The following is an 18,707-nucleotide window of genomic DNA, read 5'->3' on the forward strand; positions in this document are numbered from 1 at the left end:
TTAGGTGAGGGAAAATCAAATTTGGAAATTGTATCGTATGTAGGTGAAAACGATCGGTGGATCGCGCAACGTGCAGTTTCATAACGTAATAACATTTTTCTATCGATTCGACATGAATTAATCGTACTGAGTATTGATCATTCGAGAATAGCAATGGAAGTGATGAAGATAATGAAAAAGTAGCTTCGTGTACATTGGAAACTTTGCGTATTTCTTTTTTATTTCTGTGGTTTGTATTATAATATTTTATATTTCTATTTCCACCACCGTATACATTCACTCTAACATACCTTCACTCTACCTGAGAAATTGACATATCAAAAATTACGAAATCCATACTCCCTTAAAAACCAATAATAGTATATAAACAAGGAAATTAGTTAAAAAAGACTATTACTCTTCACAAGAGATTCTGTATTTAAGGTGTCTTCCATCGTCATTTTCTTTACCTGTCACAGAGTTTTGCAGCGAGTTCACAGCGTAAATGTAGTCCAGCGAAATAGCCAGTGCGAAGAATTCGTTTGTGAATATTCGTTCGGAAATGTTACGCGCCAAGTGAACGAAACTGGCGATATTACGGCAATGTAGTTGGCTGTTACAGCCAATATGATGCGAATGCGCGAAAATCTAACTTTTATATGTCTTTCACCTCGATGTACCGTATAATCACTGTTAGGAAAAACATGCAAAATTTAACCAACGTGACCTCCGTGAAGGGAGAGAGCATTGCCTGATGTCCGATCCATGCTATGTTGGAAAACACATTTGCTACGTGTTACGGAAGTTAACGGACTGTCGTGTGAATTCGAATGTTTTGTAATTCGGTTTGTCTACCTGGCCGTAACGAGAGAAATTATATAATTTCCATTGCGAAATATCGATATGTTGCATTAAATAATGACTTAGTCACTGACTGTTTCTAATTTACTGTTTAGTACAGATACGCTACATTATGTTTTACAGAATTCGTGCACGTTCCAAAAAAGTGTACGAAACATTTATCAGATTTAGGCACATTGTTTAATACCTATATAAATGATATGTAAGAAATATATAATATCATATTGTTAAATAGATTGTTTAAGCTGGCGTCATGTAGTGTTTTAAAACGATTGCTTGACTTTTGAGAAAAAGACAATTTTGACCATTTTCTGTTACCTAATTTTTCGAGTTTCTAGATCCTTAAGAATATGGATTCTTAAGATCCTTAAGAATAATCATCCTTAAGAATAGCATTCTTCAGGATGGCAGAGATTACTAACTACTGTGTAAATATTATCATATCACATTTAAATAATTTGTATATATATGGTAGGTGATATTAGTTAAGTTAATGAAAATGTTTAAGTTCTAATTCAAAATCTTGAAGAATTAGAACTCAGAAACTTAAGAAAAAGCTAAGAAAGTAACTGGAAATGCTCGAAATTGTGACCTTTTCTAGCCAAACAGCTGTTTTGAAATACCGTATGCCTTGAAGAAATTAAGAAAGCAGAGAAGGGTGGAAATAGACAGAGAAAATGAATTTTGTCCTGATGTATATGTATCTGTTTAACCATAACAATATCAAAATATTTGAAATTCAATTTATTAGGTCAGGGAATCAGTTTGTTAAAGAAATCGCTATATATAGATTTTTGATTCGTGATATCGGTATTTATTGTTGCCGCCATTTGTAAAAGGATCTAGATCAATCCCGTCTGCTATTAATTCTGGAACCTAGATTGCTTTACATTGTTTCCTATAGCGTAGTTGTTGCAGTCGAAGTGTGATTGCATTACGTGGAATCCGTAGTCATTGTAACTGTTCGCGTGGAAACCTATTGATTCCTCAGCTGATCTCTACATTCCCTGGTATATATGTAGAGAGAGATTGTAAAGATACGAGATTCATGTTTCAATGAGATTGAGTTATGAGAACAAATCAATAATTCGTGACGAAATTTACGATAATCGATATAACGAGAGTTTTTATCAATTTCCTACATGAGATATAGATAAATGCAAAATCATTATTTCCCGAAATTCAGTTGTATACACTGTCCTACTACTTTTACTTACTCTTACTATTGAACTCCTTTTAATTAATCGCTCTTTTTATAATCTGTTCAGATAGAAAACAAATTCAGAACCTTAAAGACATAAAATTATACAAAAGGTATGAAGGAATATATTCCAAAGAATAAAGGGAGAAAATTTAATCGTTAGGGGACGGTTTTATTATTAAAACAAAACATGACGATTCACATTTCAATGTCTAAAATTAATCAACGATGTAGTAAAAAACAATTGAGACAACAAATATAAGAAAATTTCATTGCATTTGTTGCTTCTTTTAATGGTGTCCACCATGTCCACCGCCCCCGCCACCGCCACCGTGACCGCCGCCACCATGGCCGCCACCGCCACCGCCACCTCCATGGCCGCCTCCACCACCGCCGCCACCGCCACTCGAATATCCATGTTTCTTTCCTCCATGGTGTTCCTCCTTTTTCCCATAGTCCTCGTGATGCGAGTAATGATCATCATGTCCATGTTTTCCATGGTAACCTTTATGATCATCATCGTAATGTCCCTTATCAAAGTGACCCTTCTTTCCATGATGATCCTCATGATGTCCAGAATGATGATGACCACCCTTCTTGTGATGTCCATCCTTACTCTCATGGTGTCCATAATGATCACCATGTTTCTCGTGATGACCTCCCTTGTGGTAATCATCATAGAATTTGTGCTCTTTGTGATATTCATCCTTATGGGCTTTGTGATGATAACCATGGGTCTTCTCACCTTTCTTGTGACCCTTTTTGTGTCCATATTTTGAACCCTTGTGCTCATCCCCATGCTCATGGTGGTGCCCGTGCTCTTCGTGCTCATCGTGGTGTCCCTTTTTGTGCCCACCATGTTCTTCGTGATGACCTTCATCGTGATCCTTACCATAATGACCATGATCACCTTTGTCGTGATGATGCTCATGTTTGTACCCTTTTTCACCCTTTTCACCATGTTCATCATGATGGTGTCCATGATGGTCGTGACCACCACCTTCCTCATGATGGTGACCATGGTGGCTCGCTGACATTTCGAGGTCTCTTTTATTCCTCAGCTCCCTCGCCATGGATAAGGAGATAAACGTACAGATCACGGCTAAGCCGAGATACGACCATAAACTCTTCGCCATGTTGGTTGCTTTGTAGACCAACGAGTGCTATCGACTGATCACATCGCTTTAAAGCAAAGCTTATATACCTACCGTCATAGTCGCGTTTCATACGTAACCGCTTTCGTTCGTTCGAATCGTTGCTCTCTGGTACTATACATCACCGCTGAGTGTTGTTCGAATAAACTTTTATTGGGGATAAAATTTTATTTGTTCATTCGTTCGTTATTTGATTTCAATCCCATATTTGTTTATTTGTTTATTCGTCCGCTGGTTATTCCAGTTCTTCTTTGTTTTATTTAATCTATTTTTCGTAATAAAATCTAAAATTACTATCGAATTGAAATATATAATTAGATTATCTAGATAAATATCGTAATGTAAGTCTACCGATATTTGGAATTTTTTTTTAAATTTCTTAAGATAGATACGCACAATATATATCAGATTTAAATAACATTTTTCGGAAAAAACTATACGCTTAAATCAAATTGAAATAAAATTAAGCAAAGAAAGAAATCTATTTGTACTTTCCTGCAAATTTCAGATCATGAATGACTCTACTATACGTCACAAGTAAAGAAATACGCTATAAACAATTATCTATAAATAACAAATTATTGAAATTCATTCGTCATCATTTTGTTTGCAGCATTGTTTATAGCATTGTCGTATATCTTTCCAAGTCTCACATTGTTGTTCGTATAATCTTGATAGAGATTACTTTTTCGAGTAGGATAGAGACGTTAAATAGCAAATATTGATTGCGTTAACAGGCTTTTTCCAAACGACTAGGAATAGTCAGCGTTTTTCTTCATCTACGGAGTAATTAACTGTGAAATAAATTAACGTTATTTACTCGAGACACGGGAAGTACAGCGACAAATCAAGCATCGCTAACGCGACACTCGATAAGAAGCCAATCAATTTGTAGACGGCTGAATAACGGTAGAACGTTTATTACAAAACAGTCGAGTAATATGAAAATATTTCACCGTTCACCGAACTTCTTTCTGCAACGATAGTTTCTCGCTTTCGTTCCCGATTCAGTATTGGGCAAAAGTTATTTCGACTGACAAATAAAAAGATGTACGAGTCAATCGAACATAGATCGTAACATCGAATCGAAATCAAAATTTTCACAAAGGGGCCGAATAAATTGCTTTTTGAAAGGAATGAACGAATAAATCAAATATCAAATGAACGAAAAATTCTATTATATTCTCGTAATTGAAGTTTGTTTCGACGAAATTATTCAATTAATTACTGATTATTGGAGATGAAAGTTTACTGCCTAAACTTCTTTCATTCTTGTCGCAGATTTCTATCGATGATATGAACGTAAGAAATGGAAATATTTCACTTTCGACATAACAATTACGTTCTGCGCAGGACGAAGAGATGAACTGTGTTCGCAAAGGGACGGCACGATCGTTTATATATATTGTTGAACAATATTTGTACTCGTACATATTCGCATTGATAAATCTAAAATTTTATACTTATATTACATTTATGTCATATTTGTATCATATCTACATGTACACAACTAAATTCGAAATAAAATTTTTTTTTAACCACCCTAAGAGTAATTGTAAAAATGAAAAATCACTAATACAAAAACAAATGCATAATACGAAGTTCTTTGATATAGCTAAAATTCTAGATCATGGTGAAAAATCCAAATTTATTAAAAAATAGAAAGTACCGAAAATCAGCCCACAATTACGAAAGAACACATTGTCTGCATAATAACTGAGAAAAAACGTAGACGAGAGAAAAGTATTGTTTACATGTGTCTATATCTTACCAACAGTTTGGACTAGCAATCTAGTTGCATAACGGTCTCGTTTGACGGCGCCGATTCGATCGAAATCGATGAATTGCCAACTGAACGGGTTAAGGAGACGTTACTTTCGCAACACGGTAAAGAGCCAGCGACGGAAACGCTGCTTCCTTAATATCGATTATTCCCCGTTCGATATATAATCCGAGCGTGGTTGCCGGATTAATCATACCGAACGCAGCGTCGGAGTCGAACGTATCGATTGTATCGATCGAATTCCGACCGATCAGCACCGCTATGAAGTCTCGTTTAGCGATTTGTCTATTGTTCGCTTGTATCGTCTGTCAGTTGAGCTCGGTCGTTGCGCGAGAGATCTACAAGGAAGACGATGATCTAGCTGTGGCAGCCTCCCATCATCATCATCATCACGAAGAGGGTGATGGTGGAGAGCATCATTCTGATCATCACAGCAATCACGGTGATAAGGGTGAGAAAGGCTACAAGTCGTCTCACCATCAAGAGAAAGGGGAAAAGGGACATCATGACAAAGATCATCACAGTGGTCATTACGACGAGGGTGAAGGTCACAAGAAGAGTCATCATCATGACGATGGTTATTATTCTGAACACCATAAAGGAGAAAAGGGGGAGAAAGGACACAAATTCCACGAAGAAGGTCACTATGGGAAAGGACACAAGACGAAGGGACACCACGAAGTTCATAAATTAGACGAATTTAAGAAGGACAAAGAATTCTTCGATGAACACCATGATTCTGGACACCATGAAGATCATGGTGGTCATTACCACGAACATGGTCACAAGAAGGGTGGACACTTTAAGAAGGGACATCATGATCACGGAGATCACGAGGATCATTATGGAAAGAAAGGACATTATGAAAAGGGACACCATCATCACGATGATAAAGGACATAAGAGCGAAGGTGGGCACGATGAGCATCATAGTCATCACTCTCATCATGGCAAGAAAGGAGGACACGATGATCACAAGTCGTGGGGATTCAAGAAAGGGCATTAAGCATGATTCTTATTGATTGTTATGTTTGTTGAACATCGTGTTATGTTGATCTTTGTATCCGATCGAAATAAATACAATTTCTAAAAGAAATTATTATTTGGTTTGAAATGAACTATTTTCCTGCTTGTAAGATTGTTTGTTGTTTAGGTAGAGTTAGCTATCGCGATCATGTGATTTTGTTTCTATGAAAAATACGATCAATTTATATTATAGGGTAAACATTAAAATACTTGGATCCCTTATGATGTTTATTACAATTGTAGTTTACTTGAGTTAACATCAATTACTATTTTAAATTATAACTACTTAAAAGAATTCTTAAATAGTTATTAATTTTGTTCTATCACAAACTCTACTGAGATACGATAAGTCTATTTATAAAAATCTTCATTTATTTGAATAGCAGAGTGAAACGGTCTAGGATTCAGCGGTTATGTCAAAACGTTTGTTTAGCAATACTTCTGTGGTACTTGACAGATTCGAATCTATCGATTCGTAGTAAGTTTCTCAATACTTAAAGTTTTTGCATTAGACACGTTACGCTACACTAGCAGCCCTTAAAAAATTAGGTCAATAACACTTTCTAAATTTACATTTTCCAGTTACATCACTCGATTAAGTAACAGTATTTTTGCCCTAACAATTTAAATTCCGCATTTCAAATTATTCCTGATCTACTTTTGCAGTTAAGTACTAAATATTTTAGACATTTTTAGACATATCTAGACAAAATAATTTTGACATAAAGATTAATATTAGGAAGAATCACAATAGTTATGCTCTATTTTTTTTATTATTATTATTATGGAACGCAGTTTACGATATAAACAAAACAATAACACGGCTTATAATATCACTGATACAGTAAATGATACGATATCGATCAATCATCTCCTTTATGGAACTTGTATATTCTATCCGATTTTGAATCCTCTTCGACATTATAATCCTCGTGGTTTGAATAATGCGATTTTTCGCCTTCTTCGACCTGTTGACCTTGGTCCTGGTTGTCATAGTGTCCCTTATCGTAACTTCCTTTCTCTCCATGATCTTGATAATCACGTCCAGAAGAATGATGTCCGCCTTTCTTAAAATCACCCTCGTCGGTCTTGTAACCTGTGTCGAATTCCTCGTGCTCCTCGAAATCACCCTTCTTATAATCATCGTCGTAAAAGTCCGTCTCCTTCTTGTATTCATCCTTGTGATAGATATTGTGGAAACCATTAGTTTTCTGCCCCTTCTTATGGTAGGACGAATGCCCGTAACTACTTCCTTCTTTGCCTTTCTCTGCCTCCTCGCGGGAACCATGTTTTTCATCTTCGACCACGTGTCCTTTTTTGTGTTTACCTCCGTTCTTATGGTATCCTGAACATTTAACAGCGATTATGCGAATGCAGATTCACTTTACTACGAGAGTATTGATTACGAATCAAGTATACTACAATTTACAAATAGAAGCATTTGCACGTGCTACTAAAATTTCATTTTTTCTTCTTAACCCATTAACGACCAAGCAGTCGAACAATGTTAAAAGATCGCATGCTCATTGTTAAAAAACCTGAAGGAAGTAAGTTATTGTGGTAAACAACTAAAAACTTTTACTCCAAAATCGTATTAAAATAATAGATATATTACGAAAGTCCAGATATTAGAGAAAAGAATTTGACAGTAATATCGAACTATAATATCAACGAACATAACTTCGCATGATCACCATATACAACAAACGTTCAAAAGACAACAAACCTTCCTCGTGTCCATTATCGTCGCTACCAGATTCCGCTTTACTAAACTCTTTCTCCTTTTTATATCCCTTCTCTCCCTTCACCACTTTCTTCGAATACTCTTCATTCGCGTGTTTCTCTCCCTTTCCTTCCTCCAAAAAACCTTCATCACCCTTAGATCCACCGATTGCCTCATGATCGTAACCATCACCATGGTCGAACATTTTCATCGATCCACCGTGATATCCATCGTGAATCTCTCCATCGATATCATCCCGATGATCAATCTCTTCCTCTCCTCCTTCCTCGTCGCTATCATCCTCCATACTTTCCTCGTTACCATGATCCTCGACGCCACTCTTCTCCTGTGTTTCTTCTTTGTCATTCCCCTCGTTCTCGACGACCTTTCCATCAACGTAATACGGGACGCGTAGCAGAGGCTTGGTAGGGGCCACTGAATGATCCAGCGATCGCTCGTTACCGTAATTGACAGTTCCTTGGTGGTTGGAGAGCAGAACATCCTCGGTGCTTACATAGGGGTGCAAAAGCGTCGTTTCAGGAACACTGTGTGCAACAGGTGTAGCAACGTACTGCACGACGTCCGGTGCATGGTAGTACCGTCCACTTCCGTGATTGCTGTACTGCACGTAGTAAACCGGAATACCCTGTTGCTGATTGTACACGTAGCCACTGGCCGTACCGTCGAGATCCTCCGCCATCATCTTCGTCAACGTCATACGCTCGTTCGCCGTTGGAGCAGCGTTGCTCCGGCAAGTTAGAAGGAACACGCACACTAGTGTTCTGGATAACATTTTATGGTAACACAGATGTACAGCAATTGGTATAGTCGGCAAATTTAAACAAGAGAATCTAATACCAATATTAGTTGAGTAACGTACGACGAACGAGTTGCTCTAAGAAATTAAACGTTCGCCTGATTGATCTGTGGTTAGTGTTATTGCCAGTGAACCGGAATACACACTGGTATGTCTATGAATCGGCGACTTCGCCTTATATATACACGTGATTCGCTGGGTGAATAAGGGATCGTAGAGTGGAACCGAGAGTATTCCACGGTCCAGCTCGATAATTCAAGTACACCGTGTTATTGACGGCTACCCGGCCTGTCCGCCGTGCGTTCTAGGGAAGCATGGGTGATTTGCGTAATGCATCGATATGACACTGGCATGGCCATTGACCGATCGCTTGTCCCCTTTGGGATACCTTTGGTCAACGTCATCGAGGATTCTATCGGGTTTTAATGTCGCAAGATACTTAACTCCTCCTTAACTTTTTTATTCTCAAGTTACTATTTGTATGAAATACTATATATGGAATACTATTTATATTATATGAAAAGTATAAGTGATTTATGCAGAAATGTTGATATTTAGGAACGTGTAGAAATATACAGAAATTTACAAGTAGAATATAAGATAATTATAATTTCATGGTTAGCCTCGACTGGAAGTAAGATTGTAAAAACCAAAGGGGGTAGTAGATAAATCTTAAACTGTTAATTTAGCGATGGGTAACGCGATACTTTTAAGAATCTGCGAAGTTATAGTGGAATTATACAAAGTTTAATTTAAATAAAATATTATATATTATGGTCGCATAATATCCAAATCGACAATAAGAAATTTACGCAATTTGTTGTCTTTAGAAGAGCAGCACGTGCAAGCATGAAACCGAATGGTAAATGTGGAATTCTGAAATTTGGATGTAATTTGAAATGGAGGACTTTATGATACTGGCAGGATCATTGACATTCGTGACATTCTATTACTCGCGAACACGTCCGACAGCGTGAAAAGGAAGCCAGAGGCGATTCGAGCGGCAATTATTTGCAGCTCAATGTTGCTGCCTGATTGGTTCCGTAGGATCGGACGAGGAATTTAAAAAGTAATTTTTAACAACACAGCAGAATCGAGTTTACCAATGTGCAAAACACGATGAGTCTAATGGAAGCTTATACCTCGTAAAAGTTGAATTATAAGAAACATCGGTATTATGCAATGAAATTCTCACAGTGTTACAAATTCACACGAAATGTTGGTAGTAGTATTATAGATATTTACTATGAAAGTTAATACTTTACTATTGATCCTTCTATTCCAGTATAAATTATTTTCTAGTTCTATTATTTTATCATTTTTAAGTATAGTATTATTTTTATATTTAAGGTAGTACAGATAACTTAAATTTAATTTACATTTATCTCACTAAGATCTTCAATAAATGTCTAAATCCATAAACGATCGTGTGTATAATCTTATTAATTACTGAACATCCTACTATTTAACGAAGTTCTTCAAATAATCATCTCATCCCACTAACCTAAAATCTACTCTTGTGTAAACTCGGCCGTTTACAACATTAAACTCCGTAAGTTCTCAAAGACACTACACTTTCTCACAGAAGAAACCGCAATTCTTATGTAAAGGACGCAAAGGAAAGTGCCGAAACACCTATCGTTTCTCTAATCCCACCACGCCTATTATCTACCCAAGGCTGGCATAGTTTCTCTCCAATCCTAAAGGAGCATCGAACGCTAGATTAAGCACAGGACCTTGCACGCTCGATCGTATAAAAAGAGGCCCGAGGTCACGCAAAAATTTCATAAAATCGTCAAAACTTCCACAGAGCCTATTCTTTTCGATGCATGGCTTCTGTAGCCATCCTAAGCGAGAGGCGATCGTGTCGATCGCTCGAGCGGACCGCATGATATATAAAAGAGCTCGGCTGATTTCGTCGCGATTACAGTAGAACCGAAAGTGTTTCCGTGAGCTGGCGTGTCCCGAACGGCATCCAGCAAAACGACCCAGAACAACGAGAATACTATTATCTATCCAACATGTATATAATTTAAATTGAAATCTTCAATTTTGGAAGAACAATTAGAATGTTAAAATGAGGCTAACGTGTATATAATTTAAATTCAATTCATTTGAATTCAAAATTCAAAATTCAAAATTCAAAATTCGGCATTCAAAATTCAAAATTGAAATCGAATAAGTTTTGGAGCCAAAATAAATTATTGGTCATTTCACCAAGAAAATGAGAATCTTCAGAGAGTGGCATACTATTAATGCAGCGTTCTGCATATATGTGTACTCGACGATCATAATCAGTATCACGCAAGCTGATAAATTGCATCATGACGTTTGGGAGAGATACGAATCAAAAAGTATTGAGAAGAAACAAGCTTTCAAAGAAAGCGATGACGAACCATCCTATAGAACGAGCTTTCAGAAGATGTTGATCCCCATAAAAGAACCACGTGTGGATAAGAATTTCCGAATGTTTCGAATGCCTTTGGAGCCAGACGCGGAGATACTGCCGGCTCACTACACAGGTGTCAAGCCTCCCGGAGTTGATCATATGGAACTGAAACACGCAGACTCTCAAATTTCTCAAACCGTTCCCAAAATTGAATCTTTGAAGAAGTTTGAACAGGCCGGTAATCAACAACTGTCTAAAAACCAAGAATCTGCGAGTGTAACTGGTGAAAAGGGATATCAGAAGGCCTCTTCGTTTGAGAAAGCATATAAAGGTGACAGCTTGAAGAAAAAAGAGAAGACACGATATATTGAAGCCGGTGGAAAGAAGAAAGTTCACGAGAATAGGGAAAACAATTCAGGTCAAAGGGCAGAACAGATTGGAAGTAAGAAAGGAGGCAAACATAAAAAGAAAGACAGCAGTCAGGTGGATCACAAGGCAGCTGGTTATCGTAACGTTTATCACAAAGACGAGTATAAGAAGAATCATGATTTTTACGATAATGATGATCACGGCGGTCATTCGAAGGAACATGGAAGATATAAAGAGAAATACGTTACTATCGAAGGCAAATTCAAGAAGGGTGACGCTCACGATTTCAGCTTCGACGAATCAGAACTTCGTAAGCGGAAAATATCGGGGAACTCCCAAGCTGGTGGAGAAACCAAAGGTCACAAGGCTCGGCGTAGTTACGGTTGATTCTTTAAAAATTGCCAGGGATTCGCAAAGCAGGCAAACAGAAAGGTCGGTGAGAGGTTTGGCTTTGGTCAAATGGAAGCGCGTTAACTCGCGTGCGCTTTTCACGGAGGCTGAAACCATTTGCGTGTACAGAAAGAGCGTAGATCTTATTTGTTAAAATAAATTGAAAATGTGTTGTGATTCGTTGCTGCTTTATGAATATGCCTGTATTTAATTTATTACGCGTTAGTTTACCCTGCAAACATATTGATATTTATAATGCGATAAGTCGATAATTGAGAGAGATTGTATTATATGTGCTAATTAATTGTTTAGGTATTGCGATATATTTGGGTAATTACAACGCAATTTGTAGATCGATATTACTGTGAAGTTTCTTCAATTTTTACAAATTGCTACCTATTTTGTATGTTAAAGATGGACCTATATGTTATATATGAATATCTTTTATATTATATTATAAAATATTCCACATCGTGACATGTTTCTTTTAATTTGATATATTTGTACAATTATTAATGTACGGTTGATGAACGTATTTGATTTCATCTTCTTCATTCTGGATTTTATGTTTCGTATTTAATTAAAAACGCTTTATACTTGAAGGAAATTTTTACAAGAAAGATACTCCACGTTTAAAAACACTCGCTTTAAGATGGAAGGAAAATTCGTTTACATTTGTGGAACATATATTTCCGTCCATTTCTCTTCACCTTAACCGGGATAGCAACCTTCCTAGCGATCTAGAATTTCTCATTTCGAGTGTCATTGATTCGACAGGCGAATCTGGAAATCCAAAATACACTCTCGCATTTGCCGCTGCTTCATCAGGAACGTATTGTTCAGTTTCCTTTTTTCATCGCTGGTTTTATTTATATGATGCACGGGATCCCCTCGTTTTACGTGTCAGCAAGCCCTTGATTAATGGATATTAATAATGCTCGGCATTGTTACACCGATAAATTGTAATCTTTCGGTGTATCGGATGAAGTGAGAATAAAAGAGAATAATTGATGCAAGCACGTTTACTTTTATATATAGATATATGTACATATATATAAATAAATATATATACATATAGCATTGTCTCGTTATCTTTGTTCGAACATACGATAGTCTACAGTCCTCGTGTACCTGTGAATGCTTCTAAATTGAGTAAGCAGGTTTGTTTTCTCTTGGAAGTGTTATTTTTAGAGATTTATAGCGCGTTTGGTTTAGATCGCGATATAATAACAACCATCATATTTTCATATTATTGATGGATATTACATAATATGTACTTTTATGCTCGAACTTTTTATGTCTTAAAGTTGCTTTCGTTTCGAGCGAAAAAAGAGCTTTCAGTGTTTCAAAAGAATTTTCTACGTGAGATGGAAACAAAAGATCAGGCATGTGAACAACGATTCTTTCTTATCTACCAATAAACACGAAGTTTATAAAAAAACTGCCTAGTTACTCTAAAAGAAATATCTACACAAAGTTTCTCTTACTTTATACGTTCAATATTATTCTGTTGAACGACTAACACAAACTTCTCTGTCTGAAGAAAGAGACCGGTCGAAGTCAGGAAGGATTTCATTCAAATCCAAACATTTGCCCCTTGTAACGAAAGCAGAATATTCCTAAAGCAACCATTTGCACCTTTAATAAAATCAGAAACATGTAGGTAACTTACGTGAAACAAGCCCGTATCCGGTGACCCATTTAACAATTTCTGTATCTCTATTTCGCTACCCCTTTGCGTTCCTCTATCTTACGTACGTTCAGGCGCGAGCGTATGATTCGCGCTGAATGTATATCGTAGCTATACACTTGTCTCTACGATACCTAAGTGCATACGCGTTTGTAGACCGGCAGAAATCTTGATGTGCTAGTGCAGAGTTACGAATTCTCTCGATCTTGTATACGCACACATATACACGCAACACATTAAGACAAAAGTGGCGTGTGCAGACGCCACTATACGAATATATATGTATGTGTGTGTATGTCCATATAAATCTATGTACGTAACGTATGCGTACGTGTGAGCGCGCGTGCGTATAGATAACCGTATATCAGAGGCGGTGAAACGCGGTGCGAGTAATACATAAATCAGCTGGTCTGCAGGCTGCCATATCATTTCGTACAACGGTCATGAATGAATAGAGCCGTGTGTGAGTTATCGTTTTACCTGCTCTTTCAAAATCTAACGCAGCTCGCGGCTCTTCGCTTTCTCGTACATTTATGTAATTCGCGCGTCACGTGTATCGCGAAGCTCGTACACTGTCATTCACAAATGCGTGAAGTTGCATATATACGAGTAAATTCCGCAACGAAACATAACATAACGTATAACATGATTAATAATTTCTTATACATATAATAATAATTCAGCGACACGATAGCCTCGACATCGTATCGAATTAGAAAAGCGAAAAAATTAATCCGCTAGATCACTAATGGTAAACGCTATACACGTCGGAGGAGCAAGATTAATACGGTTTTAAAAAATCATATTCGGGGATGATGATGTCGGGTGTTTTTGAGCGCCACCTGGATAATTCGTGTTTGCTGTTTATTTCGACGACGATCAAACAACTCGTTGATTTCACGGTTATCGAATTAATTTATGGGATAATATTTTATTATGACATTAATTTATCTTTGGCGTGAGTTTGTCTCGTAATCTCGTTAACCGAAATATACGTACATAGATTTTTTGACGTTTGAAACATCGAACGATTAAGCGAATCGAGATATAATATTATACGTAGGAGGAGGTGAATCCTCCGCGTATATGTGCGTTTCAATCGATTGCAAGTAAGCTAGATGTAATTTAAAAGATGTAACATAGCGATTGAAGGAAAATGTTATTTTATCGGAAAGGAGCACTGAACGAAATGAAATGGCTGCGTCGCTCTTGAAAATGTATAGTAGTCCCATCCGCAAATGCCTCAAACATGTTTCGAAATACTGTCGAATTGGAAGCAGGAGAGCAACTTTTCATTGTACGGCAACAAATTTGAGAGTAAAATGCAGCGTAAGTGCACTTTTTGCTACAGTTGTAGATTTAATCTGCAATGGTTACGTATATAACCTATATGGAAGTACGATTACATCGTCGACACTTACATTTACTTTAATAATTGGAAAGCATTGTACAAATTACTTGTGTATGTATAAGTTACTTGTATTTCATCGAAGAAAATATTCATCGCTTCGATCTTCTTATACACACGTGCAATTTTAAAGCTTCTAATATTAAATTAATGTCGTTCACGAATCCAATATACGCTTCCACACATTTAATTTTACTGGAATATGCCTGTTCTCTTGATATAGTATTCTCTATATTATGTTTCAACTTATATCACGACGTTACATATCATAGAAATTGAGGTTAATTTTTATGTGCGTGTAGTTACTATTCTAACCTAAAAACTGATTACAAATTCTAGATGTCGTAATTTCACACTTTACAGTATATATTTTATTTATAATACACAATTCGTTAATTTTGTCGATTTGTCTATCTCCTTTTTATCCTATCTACAGTGGTGGCCATATAAATACTAACACGTTTCTTCATAATATGAAATAATTATTGCTACATTCGCATGAGTGATGGTTCGTTCAAATAATCAAAATTCAATTGTAATATTTTATTCAAGGTATTACGCATGAATTATGAATTTACTAAAACAACATCCCCGATAACAGTCTAAATCAATAAATCATAACATGTGTAATTTAACATATTACTCAATAAATATTATACTATTTAATGAAACTCTTCAAACAGACGATCATTTTATGCCATCGAGCTAAAAATCCAACAAAAAATACGAACATTTACAAAAGATCCTACTTATATCTTTGAAAATTCCTGTGCACTTACAAACTAATCAATGGATTTTCAGGATAAACCATTTTTCACAACTCGTTTGGCTCTACCTCCCGATTACGAGAACGTAGCTGATTTCATGTGCGAAGCATACTACAAACACGAACCGGTAGTCATCAACATCGGTCTCGGAGGTACAGAGGCTCCACCTATTTGGAGGCGTATGATGCTAGAACAAGTAAAGGCCGGATACTCGATCATCGCTGAGAATCGAGAGAACTGTATAATTGGTGCTGCCCTAAATTGTATAACGGACCATAACGAACTGAAAATGTTATGTAAATTGGCAAGATGCTGCGAGGACGGACCTCTTCGCGATCTTATCGAATTTTTCGCTTTCGTATTCGAAGCACCTAGACTTTGGGAACGTTTTCCCGTAAGACTCGTCTTTGAACAATGCAGTTTAGCAGTAAGTTGTGAGTATCAAGGTTTAGGAATCGCCAAAAGATTGATCCAGGAAAGCTGGCACTTGGCACGCGACTGTGGCTATCGATTGTTCAGACTAGATTGCAATAGCAGGTAATGCACAAAAGCTTTCGTAACGACGAAATGCCGTGTAAAAATGTTAAAAACTATCTGGAAATCGATCGGTTGAAATTTAGCTTGTCAACTATAAAAAGAAAGTATTTTGCGATATTCGTTGTCTTATAGGAAAGCAATAAAAGATACGAAAGTTTCATTCCAACTGTATTAAAATAAAATAACTCGAGTACTATCGTCAGCAACTATCTTAGACAAAAAATAACTCTCGTTTTTTTATGTACCAAGGATAAGAAGTTGCATTCTTTTCTTAAATGTATAAGTCCATCAACGATCTAATGAAATTCTTTTCGATACAGCTATTGTGCAAAGATAGCCCAAGGTTTTGGATGGCCAATGATCTGGGATATACCATTCGATCAATATGTCAAAAATGGTAAAGTCATCTTCAACCATGTTAAGGAACCACATACTACGTGTCGTGTCTTCGTTGATCGTTTACGATATTGTAAAACCTACTGTCTTCCTTATAAGGAATGTAAAACAACAACATCTGCTCCGTTCCCAGAAAAGTAAAATAAATGTTCTTACATTCTTGCGTTTGTCAATTATTAAAATTGTTAATATTCATCGAAGATGATAATCGATCCTCGGCCTTTTTATTTCCAATCCTGCTACGTTCTTTGGATTATTTTAGGTTCAGTAATGTTTCTTTCTTGACAAATCTCTTAAGTTTGCAGAAAGTATAAAAAACTGATTGCTTGGGGTACTTGACTTCTCGCCTTCGGAATTTATAAATATAATTAGAGAAAAGATATTCATTCTCGCTTTAGTCTCCACGAATGCGCAGAGTTCGACGGCTCCGATGCTATAGGTCGTGCGAAAGTTTGCCAATCGAAGAGAATAAAGCGGTGGTAACATTTAAATGAAATTCTCGATATTTGACTTGTAAGCCCCGTTTCGACACGAAGCCGGGTTTCGAAGCGCAACTTTTGTGAACGATGGAATTACAAATACCGTACAGAATCGTAGACAGTTTCCAGTTGAGGCGAATTCGGTTGCTAAGTTCGATTCGCGGAATGAAAGCTCGACATTGCGGGACGTCAATTGAACGCGTCTGTCACGACCGCAGGAGAGAAATAATAGTCGTCGAACGTGGCGATTCGTTGTTGTAACGAGGTTCCGCCCGCGGAATGAAACCGATCCGCGACACATAAATCGCGTTCCGTGTATTTTTACTGTCGACAGGTTTGAAAGTGGCCGGCAAATTGCCGACCGAATTGATCTATTGCCGGCTCAGTTGACTCATTTGTAAAACAATTTCAGACAGACGCCCGATCGTCCATTACCGGCTCAGTTATTGCCGGAATTCGGATGCGGCGTCTGCAAACACTAGCCGCCGCTATGATTTAACCATGCGATCGTGGTCGTTTTATGAGATAGACATTCAATCGATGGAAATCGATTATGTAGAATCATAAATGAGTTCCGCAAAGTGAAATCTACGAAGTATCACGATCGATCTATGAATACGATTTAATCTGTTAACCCGTCTAACTTAATTGCTAATATTTTCGACATTATAATTTCTTAATTTAGAAATCACAGAAGTTTTATATGTCAAATCATTAGAATTTTATCCTTTTATTTCTGTTAACAATAAATTATATGGTATTTATATTTGCATAGATCACAATTGGTCTTATTCATTGCCCTGCTTAATTCCGTGATAGTAGAAAACTCTTGTTCAGATATTTCACGATACGGTTGTGAAAATCGGAGAAAATCATGTATTTTGTAAAAGAACGTATGACAAATTCTTGAAGAGCTTCGTAAAATATAAGAACGTACAAAAATCATAGGAAATCATGAATTTCTCTAAGAAACATACAAAATTCATTGAAGTAAAAATTGAATTTAGTTGTCTATTCTTTCGTTCCACTCCTTTCATATCGTTGCATGTATTCTACAAACTATAAATTACATATACACGATTCTTCAATCTCATCTAAAAAATATAAAATGGTTTTCGTGTTTGTGGAAGATATGTTATATAAAAAAAAAATTATTCACAATAAACGGAAGGTATCTTTCCTACAAGCAAAAAGCAAAGTCCATGTAACAGGTACATCTGCTTTCTCAGTCGCTTATATGCACAAAAAACACGACTTTCCATAATAAACAACAGCGAAATATCATACAGACATACGATACGTAAAGTATTAAGTCCCGCACAAGCATCCGGTCGGATGTTAAGCCAATATGTAACCGGAAGCTCTGTTTGTCGAGCGGTTTAAACGGAAAGGCGCTTTTGCCCTGGTGCAAAACGAACATAAGAAGAATTAAACGAAATGTTCCACAAAGGAACACGAGAGAGTACGAACTTAGCGAAGAAGTTTCTCTCAAGTGAGACTATATTACTGCTTAAAAGTTTCTGAACCTCTAACGTTCATTATTAATCCGAACACTGTTAAAATTCACATACAATTACTACAGATCGATCAAAGTGTACAAACACTTATGAATGGCAGTGTTGAACACATATTTTTCTGTAATAATTAAAATTTTCTAAGGAATAAAGAACATTAAAAATTATATACTTTATAATTAATACAGAAGTAAAAATATACTAACCAAAGAAACAGTCCAATGC

At 36.7% G+C, this 18,707-nt stretch overlaps 5 protein-coding genes across 6 annotated transcripts; 3 read left to right on the forward strand and 2 right to left on the reverse strand.

Moving 5' to 3' along the window:
- Positions 1–2,192: 2,192 nt before the first annotated feature.
- Positions 2,193–3,391, reverse strand: LOC100651707 (histidine-rich glycoprotein-like). Its single transcript, XM_003402904.3, has one exon. It carries the CDS (start codon positions 3,175–3,177, stop codon positions 2,332–2,334), a length of 846 nt encoding a protein of 281 aa, XP_003402952.2. The 5' UTR covers positions 3,178–3,391; the 3' UTR covers positions 2,193–2,331.
- A 1,762-nt stretch (positions 3,392–5,153) lies between these two features.
- Positions 5,154–6,073, forward strand: LOC100647166 (histidine-rich glycoprotein-like). Its single transcript, XM_003402870.3, has one exon. It carries the CDS (start codon positions 5,240–5,242, stop codon positions 5,981–5,983), a length of 744 nt encoding a protein of 247 aa, XP_003402918.1. The 5' UTR covers positions 5,154–5,239; the 3' UTR covers positions 5,984–6,073.
- A 692-nt stretch (positions 6,074–6,765) lies between these two features.
- LOC100647281 (sarcoplasmic reticulum histidine-rich calcium-binding protein) lies at positions 6,766–8,711 on the reverse strand. Its single transcript, XM_003402871.4, has 2 exons — positions 7,730–8,711; positions 6,766–7,348 (listed from the first exon to the last, which is right to left on the reverse strand). Exons 1-2 carry the CDS (start codon positions 8,517–8,519, stop codon positions 6,867–6,869), a joined length of 1,272 nt encoding a protein of 423 aa, XP_003402919.2. The 5' UTR covers positions 8,520–8,711; the 3' UTR covers positions 6,766–6,866.
- A 1,456-nt stretch (positions 8,712–10,167) lies between these two features.
- Positions 10,168–13,154, forward strand: LOC105666884. The gene has a single exon (XM_048406804.1). It carries the CDS (start codon positions 10,768–10,770, stop codon positions 11,686–11,688), a length of 921 nt encoding a protein of 306 aa, XP_048262761.1. The 5' UTR covers positions 10,168–10,767; the 3' UTR covers positions 11,689–13,154.
- Positions 13,155–13,226: 72 nt separating this feature from the next.
- On the forward strand, positions 13,227–16,689 carry LOC105666885. Of its 2 annotated transcripts, XM_048406806.1 has the most exons (4): positions 13,227–13,844; positions 14,557–14,710; positions 15,591–16,093; positions 16,414–16,689. In XM_048406806.1, the coding sequence occupies exons 2-4, from the start codon at positions 14,576–14,578 to the stop codon at positions 16,628–16,630; spliced, it is 855 nt and encodes a 284-aa protein (XP_048262763.1). In that variant the 5' UTR covers positions 13,227–13,844; positions 14,557–14,575; the 3' UTR covers positions 16,631–16,689. The 2 variants fall into 2 exon arrangements, with proteins under 2 accessions (XP_048262763.1, XP_048262762.1); XM_048406805.1 differs by having other exon boundaries at positions 13,228–14,710.
- The last annotated feature ends 2,018 nt before the right edge of the window (positions 16,690–18,707 follow it).

This window comes from Bombus terrestris, chromosome 6 (assembly GCF_910591885.1).
Source record: "Bombus terrestris chromosome 6, iyBomTerr1.2, whole genome shotgun sequence".
In the NCBI taxonomy this organism is placed as follows: Eukaryota; Metazoa; Arthropoda; class Insecta; order Hymenoptera; family Apidae; genus Bombus; species Bombus terrestris.

Excerpts from the sequence above, each read along its gene's own strand:
- LOC100651707 (XM_003402904.3), bottom strand. The coding sequence starts at position 3,177 with ATGGCGAAGAGTTTATGGTCGTATCTCGGCTTAGCCGTGATCTGTACG.
- LOC100647166 (XM_003402870.3), top strand. The coding sequence starts at position 5,240 with ATGAAGTCTCGTTTAGCGATTTGTCTATTGTTCGCTTGTATCGTCTGT.
- LOC100647281 (XM_003402871.4), bottom strand. The coding sequence starts at position 8,519 with ATGTTATCCAGAACACTAGTGTGCGTGTTCCTTCTAACTTGCCGGAGC. Across the intron at positions 7,349-7,729 it reads CGATAATGGACACGAGGAAG|GATACCATAAGAACGGAGGT; the intron begins GTTTGTTGTCTT and ends TTAAATGTTCAG.
- LOC105666884 (XM_048406804.1), top strand. The coding sequence starts at position 10,768 with ATGAGAATCTTCAGAGAGTGGCATACTATTAATGCAGCGTTCTGCATA.
- LOC105666885 (XM_048406806.1), top strand. The coding sequence starts at position 14,576 with ATGGCTGCGTCGCTCTTGAAAATGTATAGTAGTCCCATCCGCAAATGC. Across the intron at positions 14,711-15,590 it reads ATTTGAGAGTAAAATGCAGC|GATAAACCATTTTTCACAAC; the intron begins GTAAGTGCACTT and ends ATGGATTTTCAG. Across the intron at positions 16,094-16,413 it reads AGACTAGATTGCAATAGCAG|CTATTGTGCAAAGATAGCCC; the intron begins GTAATGCACAAA and ends TTTTCGATACAG.